Source organism: Falco rusticolus, chromosome 4 (genome assembly GCF_015220075.1).
Source record: "Falco rusticolus isolate bFalRus1 chromosome 4, bFalRus1.pri, whole genome shotgun sequence".
NCBI classification, from domain to species: Eukaryota; Metazoa; Chordata; class Aves; order Falconiformes; family Falconidae; genus Falco; species Falco rusticolus.
Window position 1 is genome coordinate 3065452 of NC_051190.1, and position 20618 is coordinate 3086069.

The following is a 20618-nucleotide window of genomic DNA, read 5'->3' on the forward strand; positions in this document are numbered from 1 at the left end:
GAGGCTTCGCGTCCATTTTCTGCTATTTTGGGGCTTCCTCGTGAGTCGCTGTAGCTATAAGGTTTCAAAGCATCGCAGGGAGTACAGGTTAGCCAGCCAGCTTTCTACTTTTCCCTTTCACTCCATTGCAGAAATTAAGTGCTACTTCTCTTTTGTCACCCAACTTTTCTAGTGCTCTCAGGAAGGAGAGGAACATTCTGAATTTGCACCTACAGACGAATTAGACCAATATAGTTGCTGAAGCAGACTTCTCACCCACAAGCAAAAAAAAAAATAAAAGAATATGTATATCTGGAAGCTTCGTGATGTGATCCTGTACCTTAATGAACATTCCCTACGCTCCCTAACACCGCCCTGTGTGGAAGTTCTTGAAGTGTTTTGGTTGGAGGTTATGGTGTAGCTAATTCCCACGTCAGGGCTGCAGAGCTAAGCAGTGGAGGTTTCCTGAGGAGCAAATCTTTACTTTCCGTCAGTCTGACTGGTTGGGTAGATTATAGCTTTCTCAACTCTCAAAATGTTGTTGCTGCTTTCCCAGCGCTGGGATTTTTTTTTGTTTTGTGTTCCCGCAATTCCCGAGAATCTGTTTTCTTTTTTCTTTCATTTAAAAATGAACACATCTGTTTTGTGGCTATGTAGAAAGACTTGAAAATGTGAAGCTAAATGGCTCAAGAACAGAATTAATTCCAAATGGAATTATTTATAATAACCTGATTCTAATTTTGCTTCTGAAAAATTCAAGGGAAATATTTTCTCATACAAGGAGTTCTATGAATACGTAAACCAGTTGTGATGAGGTATCAGTGTTACTGCCTTACCACCTTACAGTTGTTCACGTAAGTTAAAACCGAAATAACTGCATGGCATAAATTTCTAGGCACTGAAACACTTTGATACTGTTCTGCTTGTTACGCCTTGGTATCTGTGCAGGATAAAGAGCCAACAAATCAGTTGAGATTTGTGGAAGTAGTATGAAAGCAATGACCTGTATCCTTTCCCTGACATTATAAAGGCAGAAAACCATTTTTTGGATGGCTGTGGAGTAGTGTAAAGAATCCTGAAGTCCCGATCCTGTTGATTCTGTAGTAGCGAGATCACATGTTTGGCAGCCATGGTGCTTTATCTTTCCTCGGTAAACCAGCCTTAGGTGTTGTGTTCTAGGCAGCTAATCAAACGGGATATACTCACCGTTTTCTTTTGTTGAGCTCTGGAAATTCTGAGTATAGATTTCTATGCTATTAATAGCTCAAGGGAAGTACTTCTTTTATTGTCTAGAAAAAGTCAGTCCAAAGAACTATCTGTACAGTTGCAGAGTTTGGAGCCTTGGGCAGATTTTACTTTCGTAGTCACTAGTGAGTTACTCTAGTTGTATGGCAGCCACAGGGCCCTTTGTGCCCAGTCACTGCAGGCTCACGCAGCCGTGGTGAGTGCTGTGTGTCCGGGCGGGCGGAGGAGGCACAGAAGGGAAGGCGGCGCATGGATGTGTGAGCTCGAGTTAGCTGGGCGGGCAGAATTAACGCTTCTCTTGGGGAAAAAATGCATAGAATTTGCTCTGGGAGTATGTCACAGGGGGACAGCATGGAGAGAAGATGGGATCTGTTGTGGGGCAACTGTTAAAAGGAACAAACGTTTTGTATAAATAGGACAATATTTCTTCTTGCCTTCATTAGCTTCTCTTTCTTTAATGATGTATTATGGGTGGATCTGCTATTGACTTCAGTCCTCAGCCTTTACCCAGGCAATTTTCCCGTTTCCTGTGAGAACTGGTAGGGCCAAAACTGCACCCAGAGTTCAGCTGCAACAGGGCAGAGCAGGAGGCGAATCCCACACTCCTCTTTCCTGTATTTCCAAGCAGAAATTGTTTATTTGTTGGATTAATCACCAAAGTTACAGACATGTCAGCAAAGTCACCGTTTGATTTACTGTTGCTGATTTTGCATCATCCTGAAAGGTCGTGGCTTGACTCACATTACAGACTGCAGTTGTAAGCCTGGCAACAACAAAAGCAATAATTCTGTTGTGAGGAAATCTGTTCTTCCCATGAAAATCTTTAAAACAAGAGCCCCAAGATCCCACCATGTCCTGTGTGGTGGTGGCTTTGGAGGACTTGGGGGTTTCTTCATTTCCCCACCTGAAAACTCCCCGTTGGAGCTGGTGACGTTCCACGATGTAGTCTGGGGAAGCTGAAGGCTGAATGAGCAAATGCATGAAATGCCAGGGGAGTGGTTCAAAACAAAGCTCTCCGAAAAAGTCTGGTCTAGATGTCTATAGTGCAGTCGTCAACAGTTGAAGTGCATTTGACATTTGTACAGTTGCTCATTCTGAACCCAGTTCTAAGCCTGTATTCAGACAGCCACAGCTTTGTTACGATGGAGAAAATGTCTTGCATGCTCTGATACGTCATTTGCCTCTGGACCAGCTAATTCTGCGTTCCTGGTAGGTCATTAAGGCTTTCTCAAAGCAAAAGGTAAATTACATACGTATGTGTGCCTGTCTTTCAGGGGGCAGAAGGAGAATATTGCTTATTTTTGAAGAAATAGGTTTACTGGCTTCAGTTGTTGCTTTACTTAGCTGACCCTGCAGGTTAAGAAATTACTTCTTTTAATCTTGATTTTCAAATTCCTGGGGGAGTTGTGAGAGCTGCTGGGGAGGAGAGATTTACAAACAAGCATACCGTTAAGACCTTCACAACAGAGGATGACTTTTTTTCTTTATTTTCAGCAAATTTGATTAGTGAGAAGAAATGATCATCATCTTCAACTAGATATCTGTTCCAGTTAATTTCTTTCCAGCATTTTCACGGTTAGGGAAAGTCAGTGTGGTGGCGGGAGGTTTTCACCTGGGGTCTTCTTGTCGCCTATTTGAATCAGGTCCTGGTTTGCCATCACTTTTGGGAGCAGCTTGCCTGCTTCAGGGTGTACGCGCTGTGCTGAGGTCGCTGCCGAAGCTGCCTGGCACCCTCTGGGCACCCCAGGGCAGAGCAGGGGGGTTCCTCCAGCACCTGGAGCGGGTGTTGGCAGCGGTGGCCGCTCCACGGCAGCCACGGCTCCGCGGGGGGAATGGCCTGGGGCGTCCCGCTGCGAGGCCGGGGGACATCGACGCTTGTCTGCCAGGAGTGTCGAGAGACTGACCGTTTCTTAGCTCTCTGCGCTTCTGCTACTTTGGGTTTGTGTTTGTATCAGTACATAAAACAGGACAACGAGCTCTAGCAGCCACAACGATGTCAGTAACTGTTAATGCCATGGGAAAATGTTTGACGAAAAAAAGTAGCATCAAGTTAAATAAAGGTATGTCAGGGAAAGTAGAGGAAAAGGATGTCGCTGCTGCTGTGAACCCTGTACCAATGCTGAATCACCTGTGATACCGTTTAAATGCATCCGTTTTCTTCTGGAGAAGCTCATAGTCTGAGATTTTCTGTAGCCTTAGCAGGAGGAGCCCAAGAACTTCTCGCTTGGAAGGAAAAGGAAAGGCCCTGCTTTAATCTTTAAGTATTGTTAGCTTTTTTTTTGTTTGTTTGAGAGGGAAGTGGGGATGAAAATAATGGGAAAAGTTTAGAATGCTACAGCACATCTGTGAAAAGCAAAGGTTTGGTTTAAAGCTGAGAACTTTTTTTTTTGAAGCATTTTTTTTCTCTGAAAGTAAAATTTTTTTATGTATTTTTTTATACTTTGTTTTAACTAACTAGAACTAATGTAATTGTAGTGGTATATTATGTGCATAATTTTAGCACACAAGTCACATGTCATTAATACACCTAGACCCACATTATTTTAAAATTTCATGAAGCAGGAGATTTTGAGGTCTGTGTTTTCCTGGATTTATAATGTAACCTTGATTCCACCGTGGGTAGCTGGATGCTATCAGAAGCATTCTGCATGCACAGTATTTGCCCGAACTGAGTAAACAGTTTTAAGATAAGCAGCTTTTTGACTATTAAATGCAGCAGGCATGTGGCTGACACAGCTTCAAGTTGACCGCTGCCTTTGTGTCTGTCTCGGTGATGGAGAGAAGACAGATGTTTTCCTTGGCATTTCAGAAAGCTGCTGCTTAGCAAAATAAAATGTAAAATTAGAATGAACAGTGCAACAGTGAGCGGTGTAACTGGCTAGCCTACAAGCAAAAAAAGATTGAAACAGTCTCGTGAATGTAGTGAAGTGTGTTCTTACTGAAAGTCAGTAACTGCTTTGTCATTATTGAAAAGTAGCTTATAGAAAAAGAAATTCTGTTTTTTCCAACTCTTTTAAAATATAAATGCATGTCAATCAGAATATCTGTGTATGACTAATCCCATGCCAACCATTCTTACCAGAGAGGCATGTTAATAGAGTATAAATGCTTCAGCGATACAGCAATTAGCAGCTCTAAACCCCCTAAGTTAGCGCATTGTTGTTTGATGAATTGGGCTCCTGATTGTGTCACAAAGGAAAATATGAGCCTTTCCTATTTAAGGTTCGTTAGGGACGCTGTTGTCGGATGAGGACGGGGGCTGCCTTCAGTATGACGTTGTCTACTTCCAGCAGCAGAGGAAGGAGCAACAGGGGAGGAGCATGTGCTGGGAACAGTCTGGCCTTCTGGCTCAGGTCCACCGTGTCCCTCAGGGTGCACACGCTGCCCTGGTCCAGAGGGGTGTATCCGGAGATGCTGCCCTTGCTCCGCTTTGGGATGAGCGTTGTCCATGTTAAGTGTAAACTGTGTACAGAGATGCTCACGGGAGTCTCCGTGGAGCATCTGGGTCCCCTGGCAAACGCTGCCGTGCTGGTGCGGTCAGAGCTGTCCCTTATAAATCAGTGCTTGGTGCTGTGGGAGCTCCTCGGGAGAGGGAACATCCCGTCAGTGAGGTTCAGGCGTGCTGAGCGTGCCAGCAGGAGGCCAGGTGCTGTGCCCCAGTGGTGACGTGGCCCTGTCCCAGCCGGGGGGTGCGAGGGGTCCTTGTGCCACCCCAGCAGCGCGGCTCCCCGGAACGCGCCTTTGTGGGTTTGTGGGTTTCTGTAAATGTGATGAGCAGATTTGCTGAGCAGAATGAAGCAGGAAAATTTGAAACTTCTCTGCAAATAAATATCAAAGCTGATGCCAAGCTCACCGGTCAGTCTGGATAAACGTGGCCGCGTGTGGCGGCAGCGCATCCCTGCTGGGATTGCGTTACAGGAGGCTGAAGACCGAGGAATTCAGATGGTAGCTTTGAACCAAGAACTCCAGAGCTCCGCAGAAGATTCCCAGCTGCTGCAGGGTGCTCCTTCTACCGTCTTACTGTCAGATAATATGTACCAGGACCTGATTTGTCCCTCAAGTTTTACTTAAAAATGAAGTTCAGTTTATTGTCTTGCAGTTTAGTCACTGTTTTTGCAATGGCTGTTCTACAGTGGACTTAGCTTCTTCTGCAGCTTTTTTTCAGCCTGTGCTGAGGGTGTCATTAAGGTGCCCGAGTTTGCTGTAAACTTTTCAGTGTCTTGGAGAACTGGGGAAAGAAGTGGGGTCTGTGGTGTTAGACCAAGGATGAAACGACTTGCTCTCCCCTTCCTTTTGTGCAGGAGTGACAGGTTAGTGACAGCATCCCCCTGGGACCGTGGCTGGGCAGGGTTAGGCTTGGACGCGCTCAGGAACTTCGCTATGGTCAAGAAGGATTGAAGACTGAAGGTTGAGCTCCGCCGGGAGGGCCACATCCTGAAGTGGTTTTGTTCCTGGTTTTGCTGCGCACGCAAAGGTGAGTGGCACCTCCCCAGGTCTGCTGGTCTCCTGAGGCTTGTGCCCTGCCAGTGGAAGAGAAAACCATGGGTGCATTGCTGGTGCTCTCGGTGAGGAGTGCTGCCTCCGCGAGCCTCCCCGCACCCAGCTTGGGTGTGAAAGCACAGGGGAGGCTCTGCGGCACAGAGGTGACCGTGCTGCTGAGCCAGAGCATGTGCTGGGCTCTCTCCTGCACCTCTGGAGCCGCATAGCGCTGTGGGCTGGTGGGTGGTGACGGGAGGGTGCCAAGGGAAGGTGGAAGAGCTTTGGCTGACGAACACAGCAGCTGCGGCGGAGCTGTATGTAACTGCAGGTAAAAAACGAGCAATTACATCCTCTGTCTTGGCTGTCTTACACCCCAGAAATGCGCTTGAGGCAGCTGTTCCGCAGCGGGGGACAGAATGTTCCCATGGAAGGAGAGGTTAAAAATGATTAAGTTGTCATGTTTTAGTTACTAAATTGGTGTCTTTTCTGTCACAGGCCCTTCAGGGGTGAAGTGGGCTGCAGCACCACAGAGTGCGTAACAGCTGCGGGTGACGGGGAGCCAGCTGGGACAGTGTGACATGCCAGGGCCTGCGCCCACGCCAGGGGTTCTGCCTTCCCTGGTCCTCCAGAAGGAGCTGAAGACAGTGGTGAGCGTCCCTCTCAGCTGAGCAGAGCGCGCCAGCTCTGGTGAGTAGAGCGCTCGCACTAGTGACCCGCGGGATGCTTCTGCTGGGCTGTGCCAGGGTGTCCCGTTAAGCGACAAGCCGGACTGGCATGGTGTGCGGATGCTGGAGCGGCCCCGCTGGAACGTGAGCAGTCAGTGCAGCGTGAGCAGGGCGTGCTTCTCGCGCCGCTGCCACACAAAGGCTTCTGAACGAGGCTGAAAGATAATTTTGCGTCTTTTCTCTGTTGACTGATTCGGCCCCCTAGGAGCAGCAGGGTTTGCTGCCGCCCCCTGCGCCCCGCGGGGAGCGTTCAGCCCAGCTGCGGTGACAGTGGAGCTGCTGCTTGTGAAGCAGCTTCTGAACTGGTGCAGTTACAGCCCCAAGCCGCGATGCTGAGCTGGTTACAACTGCAAGTTTTGTGCGTGTGCCAGTTTTCAAGTCTAACAGTTCAGCTACAGCGTGTAGCAGGGTGGCTGCTTTATGAGCAGCTGCAGTAGCTCCCTGCCGCGTTCTCTGCAGCAGCGGCAGGAACCTCGACAGCCATCTGACTGCAATATGCCAAAACCGAGCGTGGTACTGGCTCTAAAGCCCCTTTGCTGCTTCATGTGTTTTAACTTCTAAAGCAAATAAATAAACATCCCTTCAGCCCTACCGGGTAAGCACAGCCTGCCGCGTGGGTTTGGTGGCTGCTTACCAGCGATGCTGTTCGTACAGGTTTAGGGAGTTTGCAGACAGAGGGCTGACGTAGCTACACACAGTTGTATCCTCCCCCTGTACCACTGTTCCGGCCAGCTCGGGCCCGCTGGCTGCGTAGCCTCCCTGTGTATTTGTACCTAAAGTTCACTTTCACAACTAAAGCAGCTTGAAATACACAGAAACCGCCTGCAGGGGAGGTCACCCGCAGAACCACGCAGGAAGAGCCAAGCTCAATGCCTAGAATATTTGTGATGTCGGGTCTGTTTTCTAAAATGAAAATTGTGGTTTGAATTAAATTAGCAAAAACAACGCGTGTGCCTAGAGGCAAGATTACAAACGCGTAGCTGGAAGTTGTCTTTCATTTACTCAGAGATAAGCCATTGTGTAGGACTTGACATGAAACGCGTACGTACAGTCCAGTTTGTCTAGGCCACGGTGCTACCCTTTCACGCAAAATTACTGCTTACTGCTAATTAGAAAAATCTTGTAACAGGGAAAAAAATTATTCTATTTTTTCCCTTTACCATGCAGAAAAATAGAACACTCTATAAGTTACTGACCTGAAAGATAGCAACGCTGCTTGTTCTGTTTCACGTGGCCCCCAAAATGTTGATGTAGGGATGACTTTTTCCTAAAAGGAAACCAGCTCCCTTCAGAAAGCAGACCGAGAGGCTTGTGAGGCTTGTTGTAGTTGGCCTCCCTCCCAAAGGCTCTTAAAGCATGTATTTAGGCTTCTTTCCATGGGTATTTAGAGAGGGATGTTTTTCAGATGTGTTAAACTAATCATTCTTGACGTGTTCACATGGAATCTCTCACACCCCAAAAATAGCCGTTCACTTCAACAATGCACACGCGTGTCGTGGCTGCTGGGCTTCTCAAACAGTTTAGGCACTTCTAATGCGACAGGGAACTTGGTATCTCCTTATTTTTAGGGGTTCCCTCCTTAGTGTTGGCGACGCCTCTGCTCCGTTCAGTGCTGACATCCCGCTGAAGGCTCTTGCCTGGTTCACCCTGAAGGATTTCGCATCTCCAGTCGAACGAATGGGTGATCTGCTGCGGATCCGCTGCTCACCCGGAACACGGGGCCGCGGCTGGCTGCGTCCGAGGTACAGCTGCGCCTGCTGCTTTAGGGAATGACTTCTGTCCTCGAGGTAGAACTTGAAGAAGTTGAGTGACAACACAAAATGGAAGAAGACTTAAGACACCGGCCTTTCGTAAGTGGTACAGACACGCCTGGCTAGCTGGCGTTTCCCAAAGCACGGGGGAGCTGTGCTGGAGCAGCGGCTTCAGCCCCGGCTGGAAAGCAGCACCGGGCAAACGCCACAGGAGCCGATCCGTGGGCCTGTGGCCGGGCTGGCCCAGTGGCCAGAGGCGTCCCCCCACAGCCGGGGTGTTCCCGTCCGGCCCTGCTGTCCCTTGGCAGCTGTACAGACGCCTGAACGTGTGGGGGAACCCAGCCCCCGAGCAGCCCCGCCAGCGGGCAGCCGTGCTGAGCGAGGCGGGGGGAGCAGGGGCCTGTCTCTGCCTCCCGCCCACAAAGCACAGAAACCAACTCCCCCTCTGCCCGTGCGCCACAGAAGAGTATGTACACACCCGTGATTTAAGAGCACTTTATTGTTCTTTAAGGCTACTTTTAAGTACAAAAAAAAAAAAAAAAAAAAAAGATGGCCTGCCAAACCTTTTTTTTTTTTCCAGGTGAAACAAGGCCACAAAAGAATGGTATATTACAGATTTACAAACACAGAGAGAATCTTTCAAACCGAACTGTAGATAACCTGGCTCTGTGAAGAAACTTCACCACGTCTCATGACCGTGAGTTCAGTTTAGTTTCCTTCCACCTCCCCCCAACCCTTTGGCTTTCACAACATTATTGTGTCTAATATACGTTTTACTGGACATATCACATTAAATCTTTATTGCCCTCAAATTCATTTACCTATCTCAGATAAGTAAATGTAACCTTGTAAAACAGCTATTACTGAAAATATTAGCTTTAAAAACATTATCTTATTTGTGTTTACAAAGAAATATAGGAGTCACATTTTCCACAGAGTCCATCTACAGTATTAGTATTTTACTGTTATAATGCTCAGTAGCCTGTAGCAATAACAAACTAGTGGCTATTAATGCTAATGCAGTGTTCTCATAGAATAACTGTGTTCCTGCACTTTTACTGTATTACAGACAAATCTACAACAAAAAAAGATCAACTTTTTTCTCCAAACAAAAAAAAATATGAATGATTACAATAAAGGAAAGGGAAAAATTAAATAGCTACATATCATTAACAAATTAATTGTTCCTCAAAAAATACCTACAAATTTCTCTGTACATTCTTTACGCACAGCGTAACGATGGTCTTAAAGTTACCTATATAAAAAAGTGTTCTTTTAACAATCTTCCTACAGAGAGTAGGGTACTGAATGCCAAAGCAAGTAAGCGTTGACTACCCAGTAAGATGGTAGTGAAATGTGTAAAACTGGGGGCTTAGGTGTGGTGTTTTTTTTGTATTTTTAATTTTTTTAAAGAAAATTGAGCAGCCACCTTCTCAACAAGAGTAAGAGCCAATCTCCCGATCTCTTTCTACCCTGCACCTTTTCCAAATTAAATAGCTTAACTTTAAAAAAAAAAAAAAAACAAAACAAAACCAAAAACAAAAAACATAAAATAAAAGCCACAATGGACCCAATACTGTAACATAGTCCATAATACATCACGTGTAGTTCATCTTCCAACTACTTCTAACTTTCTACACTGAACCAATCATTTCAGGTAACCCAGTATAAAAAAAAGCCCTAGTTGCAACTGTACTGGGAAGATGGAATGTATGGGGGAGAGCAGTTACACTTAACAAGAAGAAGAGAAGCTCTTAGTACTAGCACAGCTGTGGTTTTATGCCTGCCTCTATTGCCTAATTTCTAGTTAGTAGCTATTAACATAGCAAATGATAATAAATGCAGTAATACCTGTATAAAGTTTTCTAATGGAGGAATGTATGCTGCAACTTGGCATAGGTTTATGAATAAGCTTAAAAAAATTAAAGATCATATTTCACAAACTGTAACAATCTGTTGTCCAGCCAAGATACGTAATGGTAGCAGTTTCTGCAGCTAGTTAAAGGTGGATTACACAGACTTAGTTTTAGGAAGCAAATTCCTGTTAAGCAGACAGTGCTGCAGACAGAAACAATTACTCAGTCATGCGCAAAGCTATAGCATCCTGTACCACGCATCATATATCTCTAAACTGCGTCGTTTGAGGCCTGTCCTGAGGCTGTCCTCTTTTGCTGGCTGCTACTAAAGTGAGTATCAAATACAAATATCATAGAGTACAACTGTACCAGCAGTAAGTATATCTAGGATTGTTACTGACAAAAATAAACTAATTCTGAAGAAAAGCTAATAAGTATTATGATTCTTACTGTCTATACATTAATAGATACCAGCTATTTTTCATAAAACATGCATCGTTAAGCACTATTGAACCCTCCAACCTCAGCTCTATTCTAACAAACTGCAGTGTTTAGGAAAAAATGCCCGTGTTCTGTAAATTATGCAGTCCAGTTGCAAGCACTAAGCACCTGAAATCTAAAGAGAGAAAGACCTATAACCTGTATGAGACTTCCCCTTCCAAAGCTGTTTTGCTTTAAGAAAAATCAAACTGATAGAAATGTCATCCTTAAACCCTTTTTTCAGCAGTTTGCCCTCAAAATATTAGCATCTTCCAGAAAGTTGCTATGCAACTTCAGTCCTCCTCCAATAGTGCAAATCATACATGACAGTTCTTTTCAAGTATATACATACAAAATTACTTCACAGAGGGAAAAAAAAAAAAAAAAAAAAAAAAGGGCAATGTAAGCAAACCAGACAAATTCTAGTCTCAAGAAGCTAATAAAAGCAAAAAGCATTTTGGGTCAACCAACTAAGTGTAATGGCTTTTGTGGATTAGCGTGCATTATTTTTTTTTTTAAGGGGCAGCAGATTTGCATCAGAGGTTTCTTTGGTAACTGAGGCAGGAAAAAAGGATGCTACATCATATGAATCTTTATGAAATAGTTCCTGCTATCATCTTTAAGGGCACCCTTTTACAAATAAAACGTGAGTACACAAAAAACATGTGTTGAAAACTAATCTCCCCTCCCCCAACACTATTTTAAGCACTGTTCAAAGCTCAGTCAAACCATGCAAATTCACAAACGTTAACGGTCCTCTCTTCATGAGACTACAGAGGGCGAGTGATTATGATTGACCATATGAGAGGAAGGGGAAGACTGGCCCCGCCGTGAAGCAGACTCAGGACTGCTGGAGACTCCGTCCTTCGCAGCTTTAATCTGAAGCCATGTATCCCCAAGTGCTTTGGCAAAGTGGTCATCGACTGATCCTGTGATGGACACAGAGTTTGCCACTGGCTCAGGCTCCTTGTAATTCTTGCCAAGGCTTCGGCGGAAGTGCTCTTCCACCACTGGGTCACAGGCAGTGGTAGCTAGAGGGGGAAAGGAGGCAGAAGACACGTTACTTCAGTGCAGAACCCTGGCACCACGTGCTGGATTCAGAGCCCGTACTTTCTCCCCTCTTCCTATCATCTCAGCATAATGCAAGACTTCTTTACATCATCACAGAACTGTTAGCGAAGGGGGTGGGGAAGAAGATGGAAGGAGTTAAAATTTTTAAAAAAGCAATAAATGGAGTGAAATATTTTTGCATTTCTGTGACCAGCAACAGGTAACCATTCTAGGTGTAATTCTAGTCCCCCTCAGGCTACTAACAACTACAGCTCTGGTTCTGTGGAAACCCTCTCCCAAAACAATCACATAGAACTTATATTTAGGCCTAAACGGAATTAAAGATAGAAACAGCTCTTTAAAATCAGCTCCCAAGCCTGCTGATACCAGTCAGACATGAGGAGAGTTCATTCTAAATTACAGCATGCCAGAAGCTGATTTCAGGGTTTCATCTGACTTCACATACTTGTGCTGGGAGCCAAGCAGAAAACCAAATGAATCACTGCCTCTGCGTCAGGTACTGCAAGCATTAAAATGCTGTGATACAAAGAACGTTAGGAGACAGGTTTTGCACAAGAATAATGAATCCCTCAGCCTAAATATGAGAGAGTTGCAGTTTTACAATTGAGAAATGACATCTGTGTCTAAATTAGATTTTCACATTTCAAAAACAAACTTAAAACTGTCAGGATCCATGCCAATGTCCTTCATGCTACAGGACGGCTTGACTGATCTAAAATAAATGTGAGCGTCACACAAAAAGACCTGTTCAAGTGATAAATATTTTCTGAAAACGTTTACCACGTTTCCAAAGCCCATGTAAATACAGCTGGTGTCTCAAGGAAGCAGCTCTCATTAGACAAGTAACAGTTTTCTAGAAAACTTCTAACATCTTAGATCCCTAACTATTGATTTTTCCAAGAGTGTAACAGATCATCCAGGGTCTTGCTTCAGCTTCTAATTTTAATTTTCAACAACACGCTTGGGGGTGGTGTTTTTAATAAGAATAAAAACAACCACACACACACCCCCCCTCCTATGGACTTGCAGGTTCCTACCTACATCATACTGGTATTGTTACATTGACACATTCTGGTCGATGAAGCCTCGCTGCTGTGCATGTTAAAGCTACACATCAGTAGGTATATAACATGAAATGAAAGGGCTGTGTTTGCCCCTGGTCACAGTGAGAGAAAGCGACAAGAAACATCCCAAGGCTTCCCAGAAAGTACTGCATGAAAAGACTTCATAAGAAGTACTAACTGCACAGAAGGCAGAAAGCTAAAGCTCCCTGCTTGTGTTGCTATAGCAACCGCCCTCCAAAGCTTTTTATGTTATCCACGCAGGGAAAGGTGGAGGGTATGTGCTCTGGAACAGTATTTGTATCTGCAGGAAAAGATTTTTGTGCCTGAAGCTGAATCATGAAAGTCTAGTGACTCCTGAAAGACTAGGGAAACTACAGCTCCTAAAATAAGAGCATGGCTGGATCTGCCGGCTGCTGGCTGTCAGACTGAAATAAACATAATGACTTACTTGTCTGTGTGGGGTGTTTGGTTTTTTCAAAGCAGCTTTTCAAAACAAGAAAAAAGAACACCTCTCTCCCTTATTTTGAATTGGTACTTTCTACTGTGGCATAGGGTTGATGGCTGGAAAGCCTGCAGAGGGGATCTGTGCTAGCACGCCTCTGGGCAGACAGGATACAAAGAGGTGTCTATTGTTTCACCTCTTTTATCCCTGTGAGATGATTTTTGTTCTCAAATTCTGATCGGGCAGGCAGGAGTGCAGACATGTAACTTACTGCTAGAGGGTCTTCTGTAGGCAGGCATTGCTGAACCGCAGCCACTGTGTGCAATGGGGCAGTGAGAGAGGTTACAGTTCCGGTTGTTCGCAGAAGCACAGGTGATTACGGATGGACGGTTCTAAGACGGAAGAAACACGAAATCTGTCACTCCCCAAGGCAGCTGGCCAAAGCCACATTAGCAGCCGTTTGCTGCATAATCACTTGAGATGTACACACACTGAACCAAATCCCAGCAGTGAAATAACCCATAAACTATTCAATTCAATATAGCATATTAAACCCCAAAATATTCAGCTATTATTTCTTCATCTGATTAAAGAAAAACACATTGCATTTCCATCATGGTTCTTAGTTATTTAAGTGGCAAGCAGCCATATAGTATGGGCAGTATAAAACAAATCATTAGAAGCATTAAAGCGATTTTACAGTGACTGTTTCAACTTCACAGACATTACATATGCAGAACTAAATGTCAACACATTAAATACTTGTTTCATTCTACAGCCATATAGCCTTGTGATTCCAGGACTCAGAAGGGCTTTACAAATTTTACAGGTATTTGTCACCTGAGTATTAATCAAGTTTTAATGCCATCATTTTTCATTCAGAAGTTGTTTTCCCAGCCTGACTAACTCTGTATTCTGTACTTCACCCACAAACCAATAAGCCCATAAGATGTAAAATATGAAGAGCTCCTGAGCGAGTTTTGATTGCAAGTACATTCCTGTTGGAATTCATCTGCCTTTCTAGCACTACTTAATAGACATCATCCTTTGTCATTCTCAACACATGCAAATTCCCCCAAAACATCTATTCACACAATCTTAATTCCACAATGTATAAGTTGTACAAAGCGTAAATGTAAAATACTCTTTTTATAGTTGTTTACTATGTAAATATTACATTTAAAACAAGGCCTTAGGGTAAGAAATGTCCCAGTTTCTCCAGATGGCTGAAGGCACATAACGCAACTATTGGGAGTATTTTTGCCTTGCATCTTTGGTATGTTTTGTGATGCCAGGAGTCCACTTTGGTATACTCAATGCAAATTAATTGTTAAGTGTCCAAAAGATTAACAGAATTGATGTAACTAACACAGTTTTAACTTCTTGGCCATTTTACAAATCTGTGAAGCAAACCCACAAAAATCACTACTTTACCTCTACCACCATACAAAGTCAGTGAAGAAGGTAAGAGTTTTCATGGTTAGTGGTACTTCAGTCTACACAGAGCAAGACCAAAGTAAGTGAGATGAGCTTTCAAGAGGAGATTTAACACTGTCTAGGCACAATGAGAATGATGCTCTTTACATCTTACTGCACCAACAGCAAAGTAAAAAAAGTTAATAAAAAAAAATAATTATTTGTTTTTTTCTGTAAGCAATTCACATGTGGAAGTATTGCTTTTCTTCTTTACAGGGGTCAAGATTTTGTACATCTATGAAGCGGTTTTTGAGAAGTGTATATATGCTTATCTCTTCTGAAGAGTATTTTAGACATGCAAGAGGTGGGAAGTAGAGAGAGGGGCAATAAAAAAGCTTGTCTCCAGAACGCACCTACCAACACCCCAAAGGATCTGAGAGGCAGGATAAGGCATCTTAACAGAATCCCCTGGTACGGTTCTGTGTGTACAGGTGCACTGAGCAGACTACACATATTTATATGAAAATACTGAGATAAGCTGAGAATTTAGTAACAGCGACTAGAGCAGCTGAATAACCCTATGCTGCCTAAAGTAAGAAGGTATTTTTTCCTACCTCTTTATTGGAAACTGCATAAGATGAAACCTCATTCAACATGCTAAGGTGAAAAAAACCCTCAAAACACAACCTGACAAATCATTAACTAGGGTTTCTTATTTTCAGTACACTCTTGTAAGATTTCTACTCTCTGCTCTTAGCAAGGTCTTACCTCAACATCCTATTTTCCTAAGAAAATAGATTGTAATCTAGTTCAAAACATCAAAGATAATAAATAAGAGAGAGATGAATCTGGTAATGGGCAACAGGAATCAGCCCAAGTCAAACATGCCAAAACAGAAGAGTGTCAGAGATGTTAGCTGCTAGGCTGAGACGCAGCGGCAGTACTATCAAAGGGCACCAGTGTCGTCAGTGGAAGCCTGTCCCTTCCTCCTCTGTCATCACCAAACGCTGAGAGCAAAGAAGAGCCGTTCTGCACAGAACAATAACTCTGCAATCTGTCTGCCAAATGATGCAAGATAGCAGCAGCACTAGTGTACAGCTAGGCATTTTGGCAGAGCAAAATGTAAAAAACTAGTGTACACAGCCAACCACTGTGAAAACTAGTATATAGCTCCAGTGAAAGGAAGCATTCATAAACTGCATATGGAAAAATCCCAACCTCTGAAAGATCATCCACTTGAACTGTTTACCCTTTACAGGTCGTGACAGTAGGGAAGAAGGAAGAAAGGAAGGAAGGAAGGTAGGAAGGTAGGAAGGAAGAGCTTGGGTGCATGGGCCAGTTTAATTTTTCAACACTGCAGCTCATCACAACTCAATGATCTTCCCTTCTCTCTCCATTTGTGAGAGGGATAAAAGAGAGTCCGACATACAATAAAACTGTTACTGTATAACCTGCATAGAGATGGCTCATCTTCAGCAGTTCTGAAGGAAAACAAATACAATGTACAAGATGGCAAGCCAACACCCAAGCAACCAGCCGAAACCAAACTAAACAAACCACTCCCAACATACAGAAATAAAGAATAAAATAATCAAAAATCATTACTCTGCTTTAGGAAAAGTCGTTATGAAACAGTGATACAACATGGCTCTGACACATAATAACTGCTTTTGGCTGGCTAAAACAACTTCAGGTCATTCCAGCTTCCTTCACCTGGACAACTCCGTGCAAAATTCTCCTTTACACCCTTTATGCCTTGCATCTCTTCTTCAGCACTCCTGGCAGGAGAGTGCAGGCACGGAGGGGAGGGAGGTAGCACTGACCGCCAGGAGCAGCACAGATGAATATCCTCTTTACCTGCGAACTGCATCAGTCATTGCCTAGCAGTTCCCGGAGCTTCGCTCAACCACAGACTCTGCATTCCCAATTAAAACACATGCATTCACAGGCTTAGCAAAGCATCAGAAAAATCAGGCAGGACAAGAAATCTGTGACGGACACATTTAAACATCAGCAATTTATTTACATTAAACACAATGAGCTGCGACATTCATTGTGCATTTTTAAAATACATTTTGCTGAAGAATAGCATCGCCTACCTATTGTAACTCACAATACATTCTGCTTACATCTGGGAAGTCCTCACTGTGCCTACAGCAAGGATTCCTACAGCCACCCAGAGTTTCTTGTCAGCCTAGAAGCCAGTACCTGCTGCCGTTCCACAGAAGTCAGTGTAGGTGTGATGCCAACTGTTCGGGTTGCATCCATGCTGTTTTTGGTCAGTGCTAGAGGTTGATCCATGGTCAAGCTTGGGATTGAGGCATACATGTGATTGGCATGAAGGCTCATTGTTGGGGCAGCAGCCCTCTCTATTGGGCTGCGACTCCTCTCTCTGTGCTCCTTCCGATAATCTCCATTGGCAGTCTTGTTTCTAATACATGAAAGAAAAAAGGCCAAAGGACAAGCTATAACGAGATATGCAACATTAAATCCCTTTAGGAAACACGTGCCAATGCATTTTGCTGGGTTTGTGAGGAGTCTAAAATCCCTCAGTGAGGTATTACTCCTGGTCTCTCCAGCCACCACCCTGCAAAGACACACCAATCATTGACATTTGCAAGCTCTGGCAACCAACATTTTCCTTCAGCCTAGAATTTCTTCAGATACTGATCTAAATGCACCAAGTAACAACTTTGTTAAGATCAGACACCTCGTTTAACATACTATTAATCCCACTCTGTCTCCTAACACTGCAATATTCTTTGAGCATTGCTGCAGCCCAATAGAAGTTTATTTTACTCAAAAGACATGGTTGATTTCAGCAAAATGCAATGAGTCAAGGAAGGAAGCAAAATCTTCAGAGCAGAAAATGAAGGAAAAGCAAAATACACTGCACTTAACTCCGAATCATTTAATTACAACTCTTCTTTAAAAAGGGTAATTTCAAACTACTACTGAACAGTAAATCTAAGATGTACTCACATAATTAACCTATCACTCACTGCAATTAAAATAATACCTATTTTGTACTTCTGTATGAGACAGGGGTATTTCATTTCCATACAGCAATATAATTGTCATTAAAGGCAAACCAGTGCATCAAAGGAAAGGTACTTCACTCATATTGGTGAAGGCAGTTGTTCATAACCACTTCCCTAGGTAAGTGTGAGAACACACCAGTATTGTAAGAGTTAACACGCTGGAACACCTAGTGCCTTAGTGTGAAAGAGCAAATCCAGTCTACCTTTCAAGTACGAAAGCACTGGAGGAGAAAGCTGGTTCTATGGAAAATATATTCTGTATTCAGAAGATTCTTGAAGTAATAATGAAATGTCCTATTGTATCTGCGTGTAAGCGGGTAAAATCCAAGGCATTTTGTTCCCCACTTTTAAGTGTATCATAGGAAATTAATATGCAGGAGTAATCTTTACAAATGCCGTAATGAGTATTACACAGAGACATTAAAGGAATAGAAAAATGTTTTCTGTAGTACTAGAAATTAAGATGTATGAAGAGTATTCAATATTGAAGTTACAACTCCAAGAAGCTACAGTCCATTTCAGCATCTGAGAAACTCGCCTGCAAAGGAAGGCTAACAGCTGAGGGGGAAAAAAAAGCCCTGCCAACAGAGGGAAATAAAGCGCCCCAAAGCTTATCAAAATGCTACAGAAACAAACTTGTAGGTTTATAGAAATTAAATCTTTATTTAGATTTATCAATGGTTACTTGTTGTTTTATGTTAGTTAAAAACAGACAGTAAGATTCCTCTGCCTTGGGGTTGCTTTCTCGGTATCACATAAAATCAAACCACTGGTGCTCACATCCACCCCTCAGTACCACAGCACTGCCTCCCAGCACGGCAGGTCCCCCCCTGCCGCTGCCAGCCCGCCTTGGAGTACACTGCGGCCGTGCTCTGCCGCCATCCCGCCCCGGCAGGCAGGGTGCTCACAGTTCTGCACGGTGTTTGTTTAAGTACCTTTTGAGACCATGTAAACTTTTAGCCTCAACAGCATCCTATGGCAACAGGTTCCACAGTTTACATACTTTGTTAATTTTAACCTAAAATCTAGCGTGGTCTGCTGTCACCCTAGTTCTTGTATTAGGTGAGAGACAAAGCCATCACTCCCTGCTTATCTTCATGTCACTCCCGAGTTCATCTCTCTATTCAACAGCCTTTTTTACCCAGGGTACTACTTTCTTCAAACAAAAACCGTTCCCGTACCTTTGCCAACCTTGTGCCCCCCCCCCCCCCCCCCCCGCAAGAACTAAAAAAGCTATAAACTTTCTTGAGATGAGGGAACAGATCTCTGCTGCATTCAGGAACAGGACCTTTGCTGATCTAATCACAATTCTTCCATGCTATTCTTCAGCTTGCTCAAGAGCCACTTGGTCATATAGAAATCTGCTATTGCTGCCCAAATCAAAAACTCATTTATCACAGCAAAATTAGGGTTAATATCGTACCAGGCAACCAGTGACTTGAGAACCTCAGGACACAGTTTATTCTCTATGCCAAATTCCCTTGACATGCTTAGGAGGGAACAGCCGACAGAGTAACAGTATCATTTTTAACTGTTTGGACACACCACCACCACCACCACCCCCGCCCCCATCGCTTCTCCCTTTTTAACTAATTACAAATTAGTAGTTGCAGATCAGCAGCATCTACCATAAAAATCTAACCTTTAAGGTTTCACAGCTGGTGCTCAAGATGTTCTCTGGAAATCATGTCTTTCTTCTATCCTTCCTTACAGGCCAGATTTAGACACAATAAAGCAGCACACAAACCAGGAAATACATTCTCACAGCGCTGCATTTCAATCTTTTGCCAGCTTTGGTACCATTTCAATTCACAAGACTACTTCGCAGGATCAGCATTCAGAAGAAAGAAGTTTAGAATTGCAGTGCTGTGAGCTAATGACTGATGCAAATGTGTGACTTAATGGCTGCACAACAGACTATATTTAAAGTACCGTAGCCTCATCTTGAATTACAGTCCTGAAACAGCTACCGAACACAACAAAATAACCCTTCACCACTCCTTCGGAAGCAAGCATGGAACTTCATAAATAGTATGCCTTTGCAGAGTGTTTCTGTACCTGGACACCAGCCATTAGATAGCCTGGGAAATAACAACATGAAAAGACATCACTAAAATCATTGTTCCAGGGATAAAGGCAATGCTGCGTAGAGATGGCTCATTCTTCTTGCTGTAATGCAGGATCTTTGGCGGCTGCAAGCCAAAATCTTACTGTTCAATTAAATATTATCTGGTCTACTACAATTTAAACCAGTTGGAGGCTGCAAAACCACATACAGTTCCAGTAGGTTCCTATTTTTCACTGCCTCAAAGAAAAAAAAAAAAATCCCTGTTCAGAATGGTTATATTCTGTTTTAATAAGCACAGGCTGACTTTCAAAGTAAAACCTTTTGTTTCCTCCACCAAAAATACTTGTAAAATGGAACAAAAAACGTAGCTACACCAGTTTTTTGGGGTTTTGTTCTTAGAACTCAGATTTCAACAACTTAGTGCTGCATTTACTGGGGGGGGGGGGGGGGGGGGAGCTGTCAAGTGATCCGTGATGAACAACCACCCTACTGAAATTCCCAAGGAAAAGAAATTTTCCATTTTTACAACAGCACCTATTTCACTTCTCATCCTCACTCTAGACAAAAAGTCACAGCCCTAAATATAAATGAACTGGTAGTTTTGGTGCCAAAAATACCCAACCAAAAAACATCCCAAACAACCCAACAAAACTTTTATGCAAAGATTTTTGGAAGAGGGGATCAAGAAACTGGGAAATGGGGTCCGTCAGATGCTGGGAAGACAGCGTCTTAGACCTTGCCTAAAGATAACCTAAAATTATCGATTTATTTCAGTAATCTCAGAAGGCCACACCCTAGCCCTTTCTGAAGGCAAGTAATTCTCTCTTCCTAAATTAGAACAACTCCTCTGCCAGGCAGGAAACTGTTTATACTCTACTCCTCAGCAATCCTCTCCTCAGTTCATCTACCTTCAACGATAGGGTCTTGGCAAAACAATGAAAATACCTGAAGCTTCTACTTCCATATCAGAGATTATTTTTTCTGAGCCCAGCTGAAAATTT

The 20618-nt window shown here is 43.6% G+C and overlaps 1 protein-coding gene across 6 annotated transcripts in view; it reads right to left on the reverse strand.

The window, feature by feature from the left end:
* Positions 1-8660: 8660 nt before the first annotated feature.
* VGLL4 (vestigial like family member 4) overlaps positions 8661-20618 on the reverse strand; it is a 92012-nt gene continuing 80054 nt past the window's right edge. For all 6 annotated transcript variants that reach the window (XM_037386232.1, XM_037386230.1, XM_037386231.1 and 3 more), the window contains 3 exons: positions 16717-16939; positions 13364-13484; positions 8661-11546 (listed from right to left, as the gene is read on the reverse strand). In XM_037386232.1, the coding sequence (XP_037242129.1) occupies positions 11278-11546; positions 13364-13484; positions 16717-16939 (613 nt within the window). In that variant the 3' untranslated portion in view covers positions 8661-11277. The remainder of the gene's footprint in view (positions 11547-13363; positions 13485-16716; positions 16940-20618) is intronic.